The sequence below is a fragment of the Sinocyclocheilus anshuiensis genome, unplaced genomic scaffold, assembly GCF_001515605.1.
Source record: "Sinocyclocheilus anshuiensis isolate Anshui unplaced genomic scaffold, SAMN03320099.WGS_v1.1 scaffold2038, whole genome shotgun sequence".
Taxonomy (NCBI): domain Eukaryota; kingdom Metazoa; phylum Chordata; class Actinopteri; order Cypriniformes; family Cyprinidae; genus Sinocyclocheilus; species Sinocyclocheilus anshuiensis.
Window position 1 is genome coordinate 460,798 of NW_015547765.1, and position 16,747 is coordinate 477,544.

At 38.2% G+C, this 16,747-nt stretch overlaps 2 protein-coding genes across 2 annotated transcripts in view; both read right to left on the minus strand.

Moving 5' to 3' along the window:
* Positions 1–4,350: 4,350 nt before the first annotated feature.
* On the minus strand, positions 4,351–7,328 carry LOC107704549 (protein jagunal homolog 1-B-like). The gene is made up of 3 exons (XM_016507495.1): positions 7,218–7,328; positions 5,644–5,755; positions 4,351–5,265 (listed from the first exon to the last, which is right to left on the minus strand). The coding sequence occupies exons 2-3, from the start codon at positions 5,730–5,732 to the stop codon at positions 4,803–4,805; spliced, it is 552 nt and encodes a 183-aa protein (XP_016362981.1). The 5' UTR covers positions 5,733–5,755; positions 7,218–7,328; the 3' UTR covers positions 4,351–4,802.
* Positions 7,329–7,575: 247 nt separating this feature from the next.
* LOC107704548 (collagen alpha-1(VIII) chain-like) overlaps positions 7,576–16,747 on the minus strand; it is a 17,491-nt gene continuing 8,319 nt past the window's right edge. Inside the window, exons 2-3 of the mRNA XM_016507494.1 lie at positions 11,122–11,428; positions 7,576–10,388 (exon numbers count right to left, since the gene is read on the minus strand). Of these exons, the coding sequence (XP_016362980.1) occupies positions 8,479–10,388; positions 11,122–11,425 (2,214 nt within the window). The 5' untranslated portion in view covers positions 11,426–11,428 and the 3' untranslated portion in view covers positions 7,576–8,478. The remainder of the gene's footprint in view (positions 10,389–11,121; positions 11,429–16,747) is intronic.

Sequence of the window (16,747 nt, forward strand, 5' to 3'; positions counted from 1 at the left end):
CGAGAGAGCTCAACATGCTGCAAATGAAAAAACACATGCAAATTAAGAAAACATCATCAATTTGACAACACACGTGCTGCAAATGCTCACAACGCAACTAAATAAAGAAACGCGCTGCAAATGCTGACAACACAAGCACTTCAAATACAGAAACACTGCAAACAGATACAGACCACATCAGAAATGTTTAAGGGAACCGCAAAGTGATAAACATGGCTGGGACATTTATCAATGTTTGCTCTGAAAGGTGAGATTTTTTGTTTATTTTAACATCCTGATCATAAGATTCCTTAGTTTTTGTTTTTTTCTCCTTTGGATATTATTAGCATAAATAAGCTGACGAAATACACAATTACTACTGTGAAAGGTTATGTAAGCTGGCTAACTCATTTGACCACTTCCCTTACAAAAATTAACCATAGCCTATGGTTTTACTATTAAAATAAATCAATTAATAAATACATTTATTATATAAATAAATAAATAAAAACAAAAAATGGTTACTATAGTTAAACTGTAACCATGAAGAAAATTAACCATGGATTTACTACACTAACCATAGCTTAAACATGATATCTGTACAACTGTGGTTATACAAATGGTAATCAATACGCCAAAAAAAAAGTTAATTTTGTTGTGGGCTGTGCTACTTGTGCGTTTCTGTATTTAATTGTGTTGTGATTTACAGCGTTTCTATATTTGTGTTGTGAACATTTGCAGCGCCTTTCTGTTTTTGCAGCACGTTTCTTTGTGTTGTGAGTATTTGCAGCAAGTTTCTGTTTTTGCAGCTCGTTTCTTTATTTGGTTGTGTTGTGAGTATTTGCAGTGAGTTTATTTGTTTGTTGCAACTATTTGCAGTGCGTTTCTTTATTTGTTTGTGTTGTGAGCATTAGCAGCACGTTTCTTTATTCGCTTGTGTCATGATCATTTGCAGCTTGTTTTTGTATTTGGTTGTGTTGCGAGTATTTGCAGCACATGTGCTGTCAAACTGATGAAGATGCTTTCTTAATTTGCTGGTGCGTTTTCTATTTGCATGTGCTTTCTGAAGCTGCAGCGCATTGAGCTCTCTCGGCCACCGTAGGAGCACGCTGTAGCTTGTATCATTTCATATTAAAGCACAAAAGAAACTACAAGCATGCAATATCATAGTTAGGTCGTCAGTTAAATCATGAAGTTACCAAAAGGGCGATTAAAGCTCCCTTAAAACTGTGCATGCATATTTGTTATATGAGTCAGATTTAAGAACATGTCTCTGAAATGGTTTTCAAAACTGTCCTGGAGCAGCCCAGTCTCCCTCAACTTACACACCTGATTCAACTTGTCAGCTCATTAGTAGAGACTTTAAGACCTGAAGTGGGTCAGAAAAGGTAAAGAAAGTTGAGAGAAAATGCGATGCGTGTCAGATCCGCGTCACGTTCATCAGCGGCAGCTCGTAAAGTAATAGCAGGCAAATAACCTAATAACCCAGCTGCTGTTGTCTGTTAATCTAAGAACAAAAAAGAGGAAATCAATAACTTTTATGGTTTTAAGGATTCATCTATATTTAAATTAGAATTTAGTGTTTGATAACTTTATTCAATTTATGCATATTTACTACTTGTTGAAGGGCAAATATGACATTATAATGGGTTTATGTGACGATTGTTTTCAGTTCACTTAAATTTGTTATTTTTTAAAGTCTAATAAATGTTAAAAATGATACCTCTCAATTATACTGTAACGCTGAATGGCTATAGTCAATGGTTAAATATTATTATTTTTAGAGACATCAGTAGTATTGGTATCAGTGATACTAGACTTCAGTCATAAAAAAAAGATGCCATTAAACATATACTGTCTTTGTGTTGTTTGTACATTAATTTTAAGATTGAATGTGAAATTATCGCAATATAAAAGTATATTTTAAAACTTTAATGTTAGGTGATTAAGCGCAATTAATCGCGATTCATTTCAGAAAGAAAAAAACGCGCAATTAATTATGGTTTTAATCGATTGACAGCACTAATATAATGTATTGGTAATTAATAAAATAATTAATTAAAATAAATAGAGAGAGAGGTTTTTGTTGTAGTGTTAGAGATTGCTGAAGGTCTGGATGGGGGGCGGGTTTCGCTGGAACTGTATAAAAGTATAGATTAAAAAAATTAAAAAAATTAAAAGTACCTGCCCTACATCTATTTTTCTGAAACTTAATCTGTAATAATCCCTTACCTGAAAGAAATATGAGCAGCAGCATGAAGCGGTCCATCATCATCCCATTAATGATCCAGATCTGGTTCTCAAAAATGTCTGGTTATGACTTATGTATGATCTCAGATGTTGAGTTTGACATGATATATTTGCATTTTTATGGGGAAAAATAGCTATGGACACGGTAATGCACAATGTTTTGCAAAAACCAAAAATGACAAGAAACATGTTGGGTCGGGCAGGTCATATCATTTTCCTACTTGGCAGATCTGACAAGTACACATGTCTAGGCTTTATAACTAGTCTGAATAAAAGTGTAGTCGTAATTATGAAAATATAAGCTATTTTAAATGGATAGCCCACAAATTCATGCCATCCCAGATATAAATAGATTTTTTATTTAGAAGAGAAACACCCTCCTCCTAAGGTCAGTCGGTACATCTGGGGCCTTTAATAATAATTTAATAATAATAAAGAAAATACTTCAAGTCCAAATAAACACTGCATTGTGTAAAAGATTGACGTGTATCACACGTTTAAAGATAAATTACTTTTTTTCCTCAACTTAATTTTGTTATTCAAAGCGAGCCTTGTATTAGATGCAAATCGCTGTCATTCACACATTTCAGATACACCATTGAACATCAGGCAAATTTACCGCACATCTCTACACTGTTAACACAAACTAATGGCCAAAAGCCCAAACCCCAAAAAGCATAAAACCATTACGATAAAGAAACAATTCTGCCTTTATAGTATAATAATATTTAGTAGCCTATATGTAGCTGTGCATGTGTTGGACACCTGTTTACAATGCGTGCACATTCAGACAGCGAGACGAGAATTTCCATGCCAGCAGGTCAGTGGGTTTTTCCTCCTGTCAGAACTACTTAAGTCAAACGAAGCATCAATTTCTCTCTTTGTTGTTGTTGTAACTTGGCTGTTAACACTGATATACACTGAACCCAGATGCTACCGACATCAAATGGTAATGATGGTTTAACGTTAAAAACGCACTGTGCATTATTACTGAGTGTTTTTGGAATGAAAACAGAAACATGCGGCACAAGAACGTCCATAGGAAAGGAATAAAGCTGAATGAGGTGCAGAGGTTAAACACGTTAATCTGTGTAAGCTAATAAAGCTTTGGAACCCATGCATCCATGAGAGTGATGGAGGATTCACTTACCTAGAAACCTCTACATCAACTCTGCTGCCTTGTTGGCTACTCATGTACTGGACACTTGTGTACTGGCGAGACCTAAAAAATGTAGAACTACAGTACGTAATACAGTTTTAATATCTTAAACGCACATTTTATGAGTTTCTTATTTATATTAATTATTTTCTTGAAATGAGTACACTACAACGTGAAGAAGTGTCTTAATGGTTCTGCTAAATAACTGACAACATCTATACATTTACATATGACTTATAAGAATTACATAAAACAAACACACATGGTAAAACCTGATGTCAGCCCTTAAAGTGATAGTTCACCTAAAAATCAAAATGTTGTCATCATTTACTCACCCTCATGTTGTTCCAAACCTGTATGAATTTCTTTCTTCTGTTGAACACAAAATAAGATATTTGGAAGAATTCTGGTAACCAAACAGTTGACGGTAGCCATTGACTTCCATACAATGGGAGTCAATGCTACCATCAACTGTTTGGTTACCAACATTCTTCAAATTTTCTTCTTTTGTGTTCAACAGAAGAAACTCCTTTTTGGGTGAACTGTTGCTTTAAGCAACTCACCAACCTTAGTTAATTATCTGCTGAGCATTTCTATAAAACAATACCCTTGGTTGTTTCATTCAGAGAAAGAAAAAAGGAGGGGCATTATTAAGCTTAAAAACCTGTAGTACTCATACTTAACTTTTATTAACTTTTTTCAATCTTTATATTAAGCCAAACCAGAGAACTAATCCAGAGCGAATACAAATTTACCATCAATAAAGAAGTGTGGAATTTCAACAGCCATCTAGCAGCTCACAAACTACAATGTTACAACATATTCATTAACTTTTTTATTCTTATCACTTAAAAAATATTTTTGTTGTTTAGATTTGTTACATATTATTACAACCTCAAACAAAAGCATTAGTTGATTTCAGTCTATTCATTCAAAACTGACAAAAAAATTATTTCTGATAATTTTATTGAAAGCCGATTAGTGGAAAAGAGCAGAATATCTGACATACACTATTTTAGTAAATGGACTTTTGCTGTGGTTCTTCACACATCGTTCGATTCCTCATCATTGAGGTTACATTTCCTAGATGTGCCTAGATCCCAATGAATCCCTTATGAATACAACTTGAGGTCATTGTTAAACAGCATGTTGAATTGTGGTGGAAACAGAAAGAGATTACAAAGCCAGCAGTTCAAACCCAAGCAGAAATGGACATCAGTGACGTCTTGATCTGGGCCAAGAGCCAGTGGATGAGAAGATTGACACTGAACATCCTTTAACGAATCTGATCTCCTCATAGGCTCAAAATACTTAGTCAGGTAATAATAAAAACTTACGTGATTGAAGAGCCATCAGGAAGAGAAAATAAAGACACAAATAAGCAGCTGACAAACTATTATTCTCCAGCAGTCTCTTATTTCTTCTTTTTATCTTGTGTGTTGGTGAACCAGGCATCCAGCAGCTTTTTGCAATAGTAGATCTGCCAGCCATGAACTTGAAGTGAAATAATCAAAACTAAGTACATTATAGAGACAGCAGAAAAACCAAAGATGAACCTATAAGCTTTGCCATGCCGATAAAGCTGCTGAGCCACAGGGAACATCTCCATCCCTCCATAAAGAATAGGACCGACACAGAAAAGCCCAGCGCTGATCATTGAGATGACCAGGTAACTGATGTTGTTTTTTGGCAAAGCCATGAAACTGAAGAACGTAGGTATGATGCTCAGAAGATACGGGTATTCCCATTGGTACGGAGAGGCCACCACTTTATGGGATACCAAGTTCAGCTGACTGACCACCACCTGTGCTGCTACAAGCAACCAGACCACAGCATGAGCGATGTTCAGCTTCTTGATCTCAGACTTCAGGGCCACACTGAGGGGATTGAGAAGGGTCAGTTCAACAGGATAAGAGTTACTGCATTTTTTAAGTATATTTAGGGGGTTGTTCCCCATATATACCCCCATCATGTCTTAATATATTGGATAACATGTAGTTTACTTTCATTTATCATTGATTTTTCTTTTTCATTTATTTAAAGCATTTCACTACTTGGGTTTGTACAACAAGTGCATTATGCCACGTTTTTCTAAAATGAAAAACTGGATTTTCTTTGTATTCGTTTTTATTATTATTATTATTTAAAGTTTAAGGACAGTGCAACCGAAATACGCGATGTTGCTCACGGGACACTGTAAATACAAGACACGAATATTACGAATCATATTTTTACATTAACATCAACCCACATACCTCATCTGATAGTGTGACGCCACGCGCTCGCGGTGCTGAAAGTCACTTCCGTCTGTTCCTGTAGCTCGCGGTCCTGATCGTGATGCCATGGCAACCCTCCACCGCCGACAACCTGAGGTAAAAGTAAACTAGGTAAATTACCTCACTTCTTCAGTGTATATGAGGCAAACTGTAGCCTACACTCGCGTTATGGTTTAACACGCGTATATGATGTAAGCAGGGTGCGAACTACGGGGGAGCTAGGGGGAGCTCGGCTCCCTTTAATAAGACATGGGCTCCCCTGAAAACGTGATTTGTGAAATTTTGGGGGGTCTCAAAAAATATTGACAATGTGTAATTTTGACGTGCAATTTCATTGTGTAATGTGGATAATGATCATCGTGGATTAATGTGTAAAATTGCAAAAATATCATTCATTCATGCATGACGGCGATTTAAACCTAATTCACTTCAATAAAGATAACTATACATGCTATTCTTGTTATGAGCATCAAGGTGTGTGGGCGCTGCGGTGCAAATTCCACTCATGTTTAGTACATTAACTCAACGATTCGTAGAAAAAATATAAACGTTGGACTCTGGTTTAAGGTAAAGCATGTTATTCGCAATTATGTGTTGTGGCTGGGTTGTTATAGATCTGCACCCCCCCAAAAACACAAGTGAGCTCCCCCAAAGTCCACGGTATAGTTCGAACACTGGATGTAAGTATACAAATTATAGCCAACGAGTACGTTATAAACCGCGGGAAAGCAGAAGAGTTATCCTTAAAAGAAAATTAAGTCACAATTTACTCTCCCTCTGTTGTTCAAAAACTTGCTTTCTTCCGAGGAACACAATGGCAGGATGCTGGAGGTTGACAGGCTCAGTCACCATTCTTTTTAATTGTATTTTTCCATAATGAAAGTAAATGACCGTGACTGTCATTCAAACATCCCATTTGTGTTCTACGAAAAAAGACATAGAATATAAATACATTTATGTAGATTAAAAAATAGCAATTTACCACAGATTATATTGCAAACTATTTCTACCGTGATACTACAAGATTTCTCGCTTGCATGCAAATAATGTAGCACAATCTTATACGCTTCCGTAAATACTCTCCATTTTGTCTAAAATATTGACTGATCCAAACTATACCAAAGCAAAACTGTAAATCCTCCATTTCTGCAATCGAAGCTGCCTACGGTTTATCCCATTTTAGTTAAGTTTTTTTTTATGTTAAACTTCGCTGTAGTTTTTGTTTGTTCACGACCTTGTACTGAACTGTAAAACAGCTGGTTGATATATATTCACCCACCCGTAGCAAGATTTAACTATTAGTTTTTAGTTAATTATTAGTTTACAAATATTGACAATGCATTTTTGATTCTAATGCAATGAATTTTCAGATCACAATAACAGTCACTCAATCCAGCTTCTACGGCTTTTGCTGACGCTTCCTACCGGTATAGTAACACTTTGATTTCTACGAGACACAATACACGTTCATTCACAGTCATAATCGGTGTTACAAAAAATAAGACGCGCGCCATTATATATCATACTTATGAACACCCATACTTTATACCTACCTTATTTCAACATAAACCAGCAAGCAACTTCACACACATACAGTAGAAACGTGAGTAAAAGTAGCTCTTCTTCTACACGTGCGTTCGCCTTGACATAATGCAATATCGCCCTCACTGGCGCGGAGTGGGAACAATGATTTGGAAAAGAGTTTCTATAGATTTGCATTGAGAGGATTGATACAACGGATGAACATACTTGGTTATTAAATTATGCATTATGTTAATTAAATCATTATTAATTGCTGAGATTTCCAGAAATTGCACACTATTTAAAAGCAGCAGCTCAGTGTCTGGCTAAGTGTAAAACATCCAAATTTCCATAAATAATGGTCAACATAAAGATTGAAAGCAGGGATTTTTTATTGTTTGTGGAATTCCCTAATTACAAATCCACACAATTTTAGACGATTCAATTTATTAAAAAACAACAACAATGACATTAAATCTTTACTCCAAATTTGTTTAACAGTTTAGCACCATTGTCAAAAATAACAAAGAATAAATTCCTTCTTTTTTGTCCCACCAACTTTTTGCACATATACAAATTTAGTCATTCAGTAGTAAAACTAACAATAAATTACAGAGAGGTTCCTAAGACTATTTGAATTTAACTTAGAGTGTCCATGTGGCCTTATCAACTTGTATATACTGATATTGTACTTATTAACAATTATTCAGTACTCTTGAGTTTGTTTTAATAAACAATGATCTGATCTACTCAAATCAGTTGGGTGTGAAAGAACCTACATGTAAGGTTTAGGATATTTCAGATATGTATTTTAATGATGTTTTTAATTAATAAGATCACTGAAAAGCAAAATCTAAAAAACATAACACTTATGTGCTCACATACTTTCTTGAAGTTCATTGAGATGGCACAATGAGAATCTAAGACAGCAGAAATATAGTGCAGATCCAACAATCTGAACATTCTTCATTATGTCAATATCACGTCATTTTACATTGATATGTAGTCAGTGTGACCCCATCAATATACAATCAATATACTGTCAAACAATAGGAAATATGCAAATAAATAATGTGATAAGAGTTCTAAAAAAGTGCTAACCATATGGATAAACGGATAATTTAAGATGCTGTAAGACTGTTTCAAATTATGCAATTATGTGTATGCATAAAACATACAAACATGCATTTCTATTCAAACTTAACAAGTGGCTCTGTACTGATGGCACATACAGTTTACTTTAGAAAAATGTAGCATTGATTTTATATGAGTGATTTTTTTTTTTTCACAAATTCACATGGGATATAACAAATATCCAGAGAATGATGAGTGGACATATGGGCCAGCATAAAGTCCTGCAGCTTGGTCTGATAGTAACTGGATATGAACAGTGTCTCCAACTTGTAAGGGCAGCACTGCACTCCCTGATGCTTGATCCAGGTAACTTTTTTTGTATTCATCATATGTATACATAACTGCCTCATTGTTCCTGTACAATGCCACCCATACATTGTTTCCTTTGCAATTAACATGGTAGACAAAGTAGTAAATTCCAGGTATTTTGCAAGTGAAGATGCCAGTTTGAGAGTTGTAATTTTGGTTGCCATTATATAAAATCTTGTTGAAAACAACAGGTTGCCCAACTGGAGGAAATGGTGTTGTCAACTGAGCTGTAAAAGCAGGCATCTCTATGCCATTCCTACCAATAATAGCTCCTCCAGGCTTTTCTTTCTTATAACCACTTTTTGCCCCATCTAGCCCAGGACCTGTCTCAGGAAGGATTTGCCCAATAAATGGCGATTGAGCAGGAGGTCCTGGTAGGCCAGGTGGGCCAGGAGGACCAGGTATTCCAGGCTGACCTGGGGGCCCACCAGGTCCAGGTATACCAGGTGGCCCTATTGGGCCTGAAAGCCCAGGTTTTCCCTCACCTGGCATTCCAGGTTTCCCTGGTGGTCCATATTCCCCTTTTCGGCCTGGTAGACCAGGTGGGCCTGTTGGTCCTGATGAACCCATTAATCCTGGGATTCCAATGGGCCCTGGATGACCTTTTTCTCCTGGGAATCCAACTTCTCCTTTTGCACCAGGCTTTCCAGGGGCTCCAGGTAGTCCAGGTAAGCCTTTATGTCCATTTTCACCTTTAGGTCCTATGGGACCTGGTAAGCCTCTAGGCCCTGGTTGCCCCAATTCTCCTGGGAATCCTGGCTTGCCTGGAAGTCCTGGAGGCCCAGGTTCACCTTTTGGACCAAGTTGTCCCTTAGGTCCTACTGCACCACCCTCTCCTTTTGGACCAGGGAAACCTATGCCTCCAGGTCGTCCCAAGTGACCTGGAGGGCCTGGAAGGCCACTTGGCCCTGGTGGTCCAATCATTCCAGGAAGACCACCATGACCCTTTTCACCTTTTGGGCCTTGGGGGCCAGGCAAACCACCATGCCCTTTGTCACCTTTAAGGCCAGGATATCCAGGTTTGCCAAAACCAGGCAAGCCTGGGTTGCCAGGTAAACCAGAGGGACCTGGCTTGCCCCTTCCACCTGGAAGACCTGGTTTCCCTGGCAAGCCATCCAGACCAGGTTTGCCAAAGCCTGGTAGTCCTTGTGACCCTGGTGGTCCTCTCTCCCCTGGGACTCCAGCCAATCCTGGTTCTCCAGGTGCACCAGGTTTACCTTGGCCTCCAGGAGTCCCAGGTAGTCCATTCAGTCCTGGTTTGCCAACTCCTGGAAGTCCTCCTTGTCCTGGTGGTCCTGGAGGTCCAGGAGGTCCCTTTACTCCTGGCAGTCCTGGGAGGCCATTCCCATTCACACCTTTTGCTCCTGGGACACCAGGGATCCCAGGGAAGCCTTTCTGTCCAGGTTCTCCACGAGGTCCAGGTTGTCCTGGAAGTCCTTGTGCACCTGGTTTTGACACACCTGGTAAGCCATGTGGCCCGGGAAGACCTGGAGGTCCTGGCATTCCTATTGGCCCTTCACCACCAATTGGTCCCAACACACCCTTCGGTCCTGGTAAACCTATACCTCCAGGTTTTCCTGGTAAACCTGGCATGCCTGGCTTTCCAAATCCTGGGAGTCCTGGTGGACCCTGAGGACCAGGTTTACCTGTAGGTCCTGGGATACCATGACCAGGAAGTCCTGGAGGGCCCTTAGGCCCTGGAAGTCCCATTGGACCAGGCTCACCAGGAGGAATTTTCTCTCCTCTTGGAATAGTTTCACCTGAAAAAAAAATATAACAGTCATGGTCACAGCAACGTCAACACTTGTTCATAAACTACACATTATTTGCATATCTGAAAGTTAAAATTTAATATAACATTTAATATATTTTGGTTTCTTGGACCAAAATATATTCAATATGAATCAGTTGTATTATTTTAACCTATTTAGTGAATACAACAGAGCTAAAATGAGATTAAACAAAAATGAGCTACCAGTAAACCACACAAAACACTCTCCCAAACCTCATTAAAATCTGGTGACAGGTGTTTTCAAGAGTTTAACCTATCAGAAAGATTTAATATGCTTTCTATCAGCTAGCTTTTGTCAATATTGCAGCTTTAAGCACAAAGTACACTTTGGCCATCCGAGTTCTGCGACTGTCTGCGCACTGTCCGTGTGATGCAATTGCCATTATCAGAAGTGTCTGCAGATGTATGCCCACACTGTCCATGTCCAGCCCAATTTTTGTGATCGCGTGGATGGTCCACGTACAGCAGCACAGGTGTGAACTGAATGTTAAGATATAACGAGTCTACTAGGTGGTACTGCACGTGTCGTCCATCCGCGCTCATCTGTGGTTGAGTATACTTTGAAAGCTGTGCTGACACAGTGCACAAGACGGAACGTGGAAAGTGAAGTATACCCAGGCATTTACCTTTCATTTTAAATGAACCTGTGGAGTGAATTTTGTAAGCAAAGTAATTATTAAGGAATTTGCTAAATAACAAACCTTTTCCTACAATAGGTTTACCCATGTGCATGGGTATCTGTGGACGTTCTTTTGCATACTGTGGAAGCAAAGGCATCTCATTTCCATATGGTAAGTGTGGTGTTTCCTTTCCATGGTAATGGTGTTGGATTATTTGTTGGGGTATCCCCTCATTGCCATGTGACAGAAGAGGTAACTGTGGCAGAGGCTGGTGCTGTTGGGGCAGTGGCTTGTGACCATAAAATGCCCCTGCATGGATATGATGTAGCAGACAGAGGTGCTCCACCAGTAAAAACAAGCGGGCAGAGAGGAGAGGCCCAGCCATGTCCTGTAAAATAGAGCACAGGAAAGAAAGTTAGTTGTCTTGGAAAAAGACAGGAAAGCTAGCAGTACCCTTACACCAAAGTGTAGTGAAAGCAATTCTATGCCTTGCACATTGTTTTAGAGAAGACAGTGTAACGAGTTGACACCCATAAGCAGAGGCGGAGCCAGGGGGTGGCCAGGGGTGACCTAAGCTTGGCCACCCCTTTGGCCACCCCAGTCAAAGCTGCAGTTTGTTGTTTTTTTTTTGACAAGAAATGCATTTATTAAAGGGGTCATATGATGCGATTTAAATTTTTCCTTTCTCTTTGGAGTGTTACAAGCTCTTGGTGCATAAAGAAGATCTGTAAAGTTGCAAAGACTAAAGTCTCAAATCCAAAGAGATATTATTTATAAAAGTTAAGAGTCAACCCCGCCTACCTAAAACGGCTCATTCTAACACGCCCCCACATGTCTACGTCACAATGTGGGGGTTGCCGCAAGCCAGCCGGACGCTCCTTCGTCGAATCCGCCGGTCACGCCGTTCTCAAGCCCGCCTGCAGCTGCTCACTCAAGCCGGCCTCCGCTCACTCTAGGCCGTAGCTCACTCTAGGCCTCCGGCCTCCGCTCACTCAAGGCCGCGGTGGACTGTAAGTACGTTTTTTATATTTAAAGAATTTGCCATTGACGATTCAAACGCAAGTTTTGAACAGTGTAGAGTAGCACTTTGTTTGTCATTTCTCCGATCACAAATGAAGACATGGTTTTATGTTTACGTGGCGCGATGGAACGCAATGCGTAAAAAGACAGTATAAATCATTATAATCTGTAATTATGTCCCCACTGGATGCAACAAATGCCTCGTTTCATTACACCAAATACACAAAATAATGTTCTTTTTAGAGGCATCATATGACCCCTTTAAGACGCGGAACAGCCATATCTCTTTATGACCACATCAAACGGGAGACTTTTCAGACACGCACTCCAACTTCGCCTCAGCGCAAGGCGCAAGTCAAACGAGTGCGGAAAGGAACATATGCCAAATGAGCTTCAGTAGAACAACAGTGAACTGCGGTCTGGTGAGATGTTTTTATGTTATATGTCAGTAAAACAAACTTTCCTCTCCTGATAGCTGTTTTACCGTGCTCATGGCGCACACACTTCAACTTTACGCGAATATAAGGCGCACGCTCTATATCGCTTCATCATAAATAAAGCTAACAAGAATCTACGAACATACAATGTAGTTCTGTCGTCAGTTAAGTCATGAAATTACCAAAAAGGCGATTAGTGCATTCATGTATAGCATCACATTAAAGAACGTCTCTCAAATGCATGTACTAAAATATTGTGCAATTCGAGATCACAATATACAATATAGGCCTACACAATAAGGCGCAAGCTGTTTTTTTGTGTGTGTAATTTAATGCACAAGTAAATATGAACACAGTGCACTTATACTAGAAAACATGCGCTATTTTTATTTTTTATTTTGTAAAGTACAAACGTTTAATTTAAAACCATTTAAATGCATAAAATAACTCATTTTATATTCTGGCATTTATGTGCTGTTGACTTCCGTCCTTTTTTTTATTAACCAATTTTTATCACTATCTACATGTCTCATCAATGAGTATGCAATGATGGAGAACAAGCTTTTGGGGGTTTTGAGAACCAGAACCAAGCTGACTAAGCAATAAAGCTGTAGGGAGCCCCTTTATTAAAATACCTGGAGGTGAGGAATAATACACAAATTGCCATATTCACTCAGCATTACTTGATCTAATTCACAAATATCTCAAATACAATTTAGTAGAAATTAATTGTATTCAGTTGTTTTTTAGGCACTAAAACAGTCCAATACTTTATAGTCAATCACATTTTTATATTGAAATAATGAAGATTTCTGTGCCACCCCAGACTGGTTGCTGGCCCCTCCCTGTCCACCCCTATAAAAACATCCTGGCTCCGCCACTGCCCATAAGGACATTGTCCATTCCATGACTGACCAATCACCTATCGGTTCTCATTTGAATAATTTTATTGATTCTAGAGTGCTTAAAATGTCAATACACCCTATCATCAATGCTTAATTAAGGAAAATTTCTGTTACTACATGGCTGTATACTAGTGTTAAGAATAAAATTATAAATATGCCTTTTCAGAAAATCATTGTTTGCAACAAAAACAACCATGAATTAGGAATGTTACACCATTTTCTAAAGCTAGTATTATTCAAATTAACAAGGAACAGAGCAAGGTTTAGTGAACTTGTTTATATATATATTTTTAGTACTAATAGCATCTATCCTACTTCTAGCTGCTATTGACTGGTCAGCAGAAGTTTCCAAACAACTAGTAGGTGTTGTTAACATAACAAAATTGGACAGTCATGTATTCATCTGTTTCAAATCAAGTTATGGAAGAACAAGCTGTTTTTGCAGCTTTTATTTTTTCAATAAATGGTCTTTCTGAACTGGCGTGGACACCTTAGCATCTAAAGATATGTTTTTATAGTAAATAAAGTTTCATAACAATCATTTATTTCTGAAAATAAGGAAAATTGTATTATTCATGACATGACCCCCTTTACAATGCTCTTCCAACTCAATCTTTTTACTGAATCTTTTTCAAGTTATTCTGTTGCCATCTGCATTATATATAATATGTTGCCCTTACAAAGTCTGCATTGTCCCTTCAATTCAGAGCAGAACAAGGAAAAGTATCAATATTTTTGAATCGAATAAATAATTTAAAAAAAAACATCACCGTGTACAAAATCATAATATATAAATATTAGTTCGGATTTTTTTAAAGGGCTTGTCAAATGTTTATTAGTCTAGTCACTGACAGAAGAAATTACCCCCAAGATTCAAAATGAACCGCATTAGAACCATCTAACAGTATATGGAATATATTACTTTTTCTTAGAACAACAAGATATAAATATATTAATTTACTGATGACTTGAAATATCCATTTTCAGGTCTAGATAGCATCTTTTCATAATGACCAACTGATTGCACATTACCCCATATTTTATGCAAAAAGCTCAGTAAAAAAAAAAAAAATTGCACATTGAAGTTAATATTTGAAGTTTCTTAAATCAATTACGCATTAAAAATAGTGAGTTTGTTTGCATTAACAGACCTACTACACAAGTAATACATTTGTTATACTTAAACATGACCATTAGAGGTCAGTAACTGCTCACATATGAATACTGTTTGGATCAAGGGGTCTTAAAGGGGTCATATGATGCTGCTAAAAATAACATTATTTTGTGTATTTGGTGTAATGAAATGTGTTTATGCGGTTTAAAACACATACACCATCTGACTGCAAATGATCCTGAGCAACTACTTTTGAAATCAATGGGAAAGCTAACAGTTTGCTTCCTCCAAAACAGAAGAAAAGACAAACTGTTAGCATTGTTTCTTATCCCATTATTGAATGTTTTGTATTTAGTGTTTTGTGCATCATACATAAAGCTTAAAAATGATCAGCAGATAATACCAAAATTTAGAATCACAAAAATGTAGACTGCCACCACGTAAAGCCATCTTTACGAAAGCCTTACACTGCAAGTAACACAAATGCAAAAAAATTCACACATTATCATGCCGTCTAATTAGCAGAACACTATGGCACAAAAACCCCTATTTCTTACTTTTTTGCTCATTCTCTCTTCTCTTGAGAGCCACATGCTCTCAGGTCTGTCCTGAAACTGTGATGAATGGGAAACCCAGCCACTCAGTTACAAAGCCTTGGCTTTTTAGCACCCAGCCGACAGCTGTGCTAAAATCCTAAATCAAAGCCGACCCCAGAATGGAGGGGGCATCCTGCTTTGATTGAGCGTAGAAAAATCTTAAAAGCTGGAATGCTTTTTAGGGAGTCGTTTGTTTATTCTAATACATGCAGACATATTGGGATCAGTGTGTGGGTGGGATGCCAGAGCTTTGATTTCCTTTTTGAGCTACTGTAAATGGAGATATTGACTGATCTAGCATGACTAGAACAAAAAGACAAAGTAATATATTAACCATTTTTCTTGGGATGCTGCCAGCCAGGTTGACTGTGATTCCAAAGATGCTTTCCATCTCTTTCACTTCTCTAAACCTACTCCAGTATCATCTGTTCAAACGTTATTCTTTATTCAGTTTCTCTAAGGGAGAGTGTAGACCTTTTTTAAGGTATTAATGTATGCATTTAAATAATAATAGCAATAATAATAATATAGGTCGCGCTGAAGCCCCCGGCCTCCCTCACTGTGCCCTTGGCTGTCTCAAAGGCTTTTTTTCCCCTTTGCCGGACCGAGCAGGCCACGCAATAATGATCCTTCTGCAGGTTCACCTACGGAAACCTTGTTACGACTTTTTTACGACATTTTTTTTAAATTATAAATAAATAATTTATTCAATAGATAGTTATTTTAAGGGGCATTCTTTTCATAGGCTACATCACATCCTTTGACATTCATTAGTTCCCTCATCCATTGGGCACCAAACACAAACCAAACATTTCATGCCTCAGAAATGAATTTCATTCCTCAGGCCTCCCTAATTTATGACTCCACCCAGTGATTTGTTTTCAGAGGATCTTGTGTCATTCTTAGTGCCGACTATGTTCAGTCTAGAACTCTCACTTTGGAAAAACAACTCTTTCTCTGTGTTCGACTAGACTGGCAAGCCAAAGTGAATGTCCATCCAATGTTCTATATCCAAAAATGTTGTGGGCATCAAAACAGCCTCATTCCATTGGAACATTTCTCAGTTACTGCTGGCCATGTCTGAAAAATATTAAGCGATACAGAATACCATAATCAATAGCTCTTATTTGCATTCATGGTGCACACCCAGCATAAATCACCAAGGAGATGCCAAAACAATCTCAAGTGAAACAGTTCAGGAGAGGTCATGGGGAAAAAAACATGGCTCCTAAAAGCTTCCGTTCATTCTAAACCCAACAACTCACAACCTGGCCTGTTTGAATTTCCATGCTTATTTATCAGATTCACAAGGTTGAAACAAGCTTCTCACGTTGTTCCATCCGGCCTACATTTGGATGTTCAAGCATGCCAGAAAAAAAAAATTGGCACTGAAGCCAAAGGTCAAATGAGAAATATGTTGACAGGCAAAGGTCAAAACCACAAGGACAAGCAACTGACACAACAGCAACCCTACATATCCACTGCAGAGATCAGGAACCAATGTTTTCCTCTGCTCTTTTGGCCAAAATTTATAACCGCAGCGTTTGTCTGTTTGGTTTCATGCCACAGCTCTGTTATCGCCCTGCCCCGATTCTAATATAATCAAATTTCCATTCCTGCTTTTCTGACTGCTTC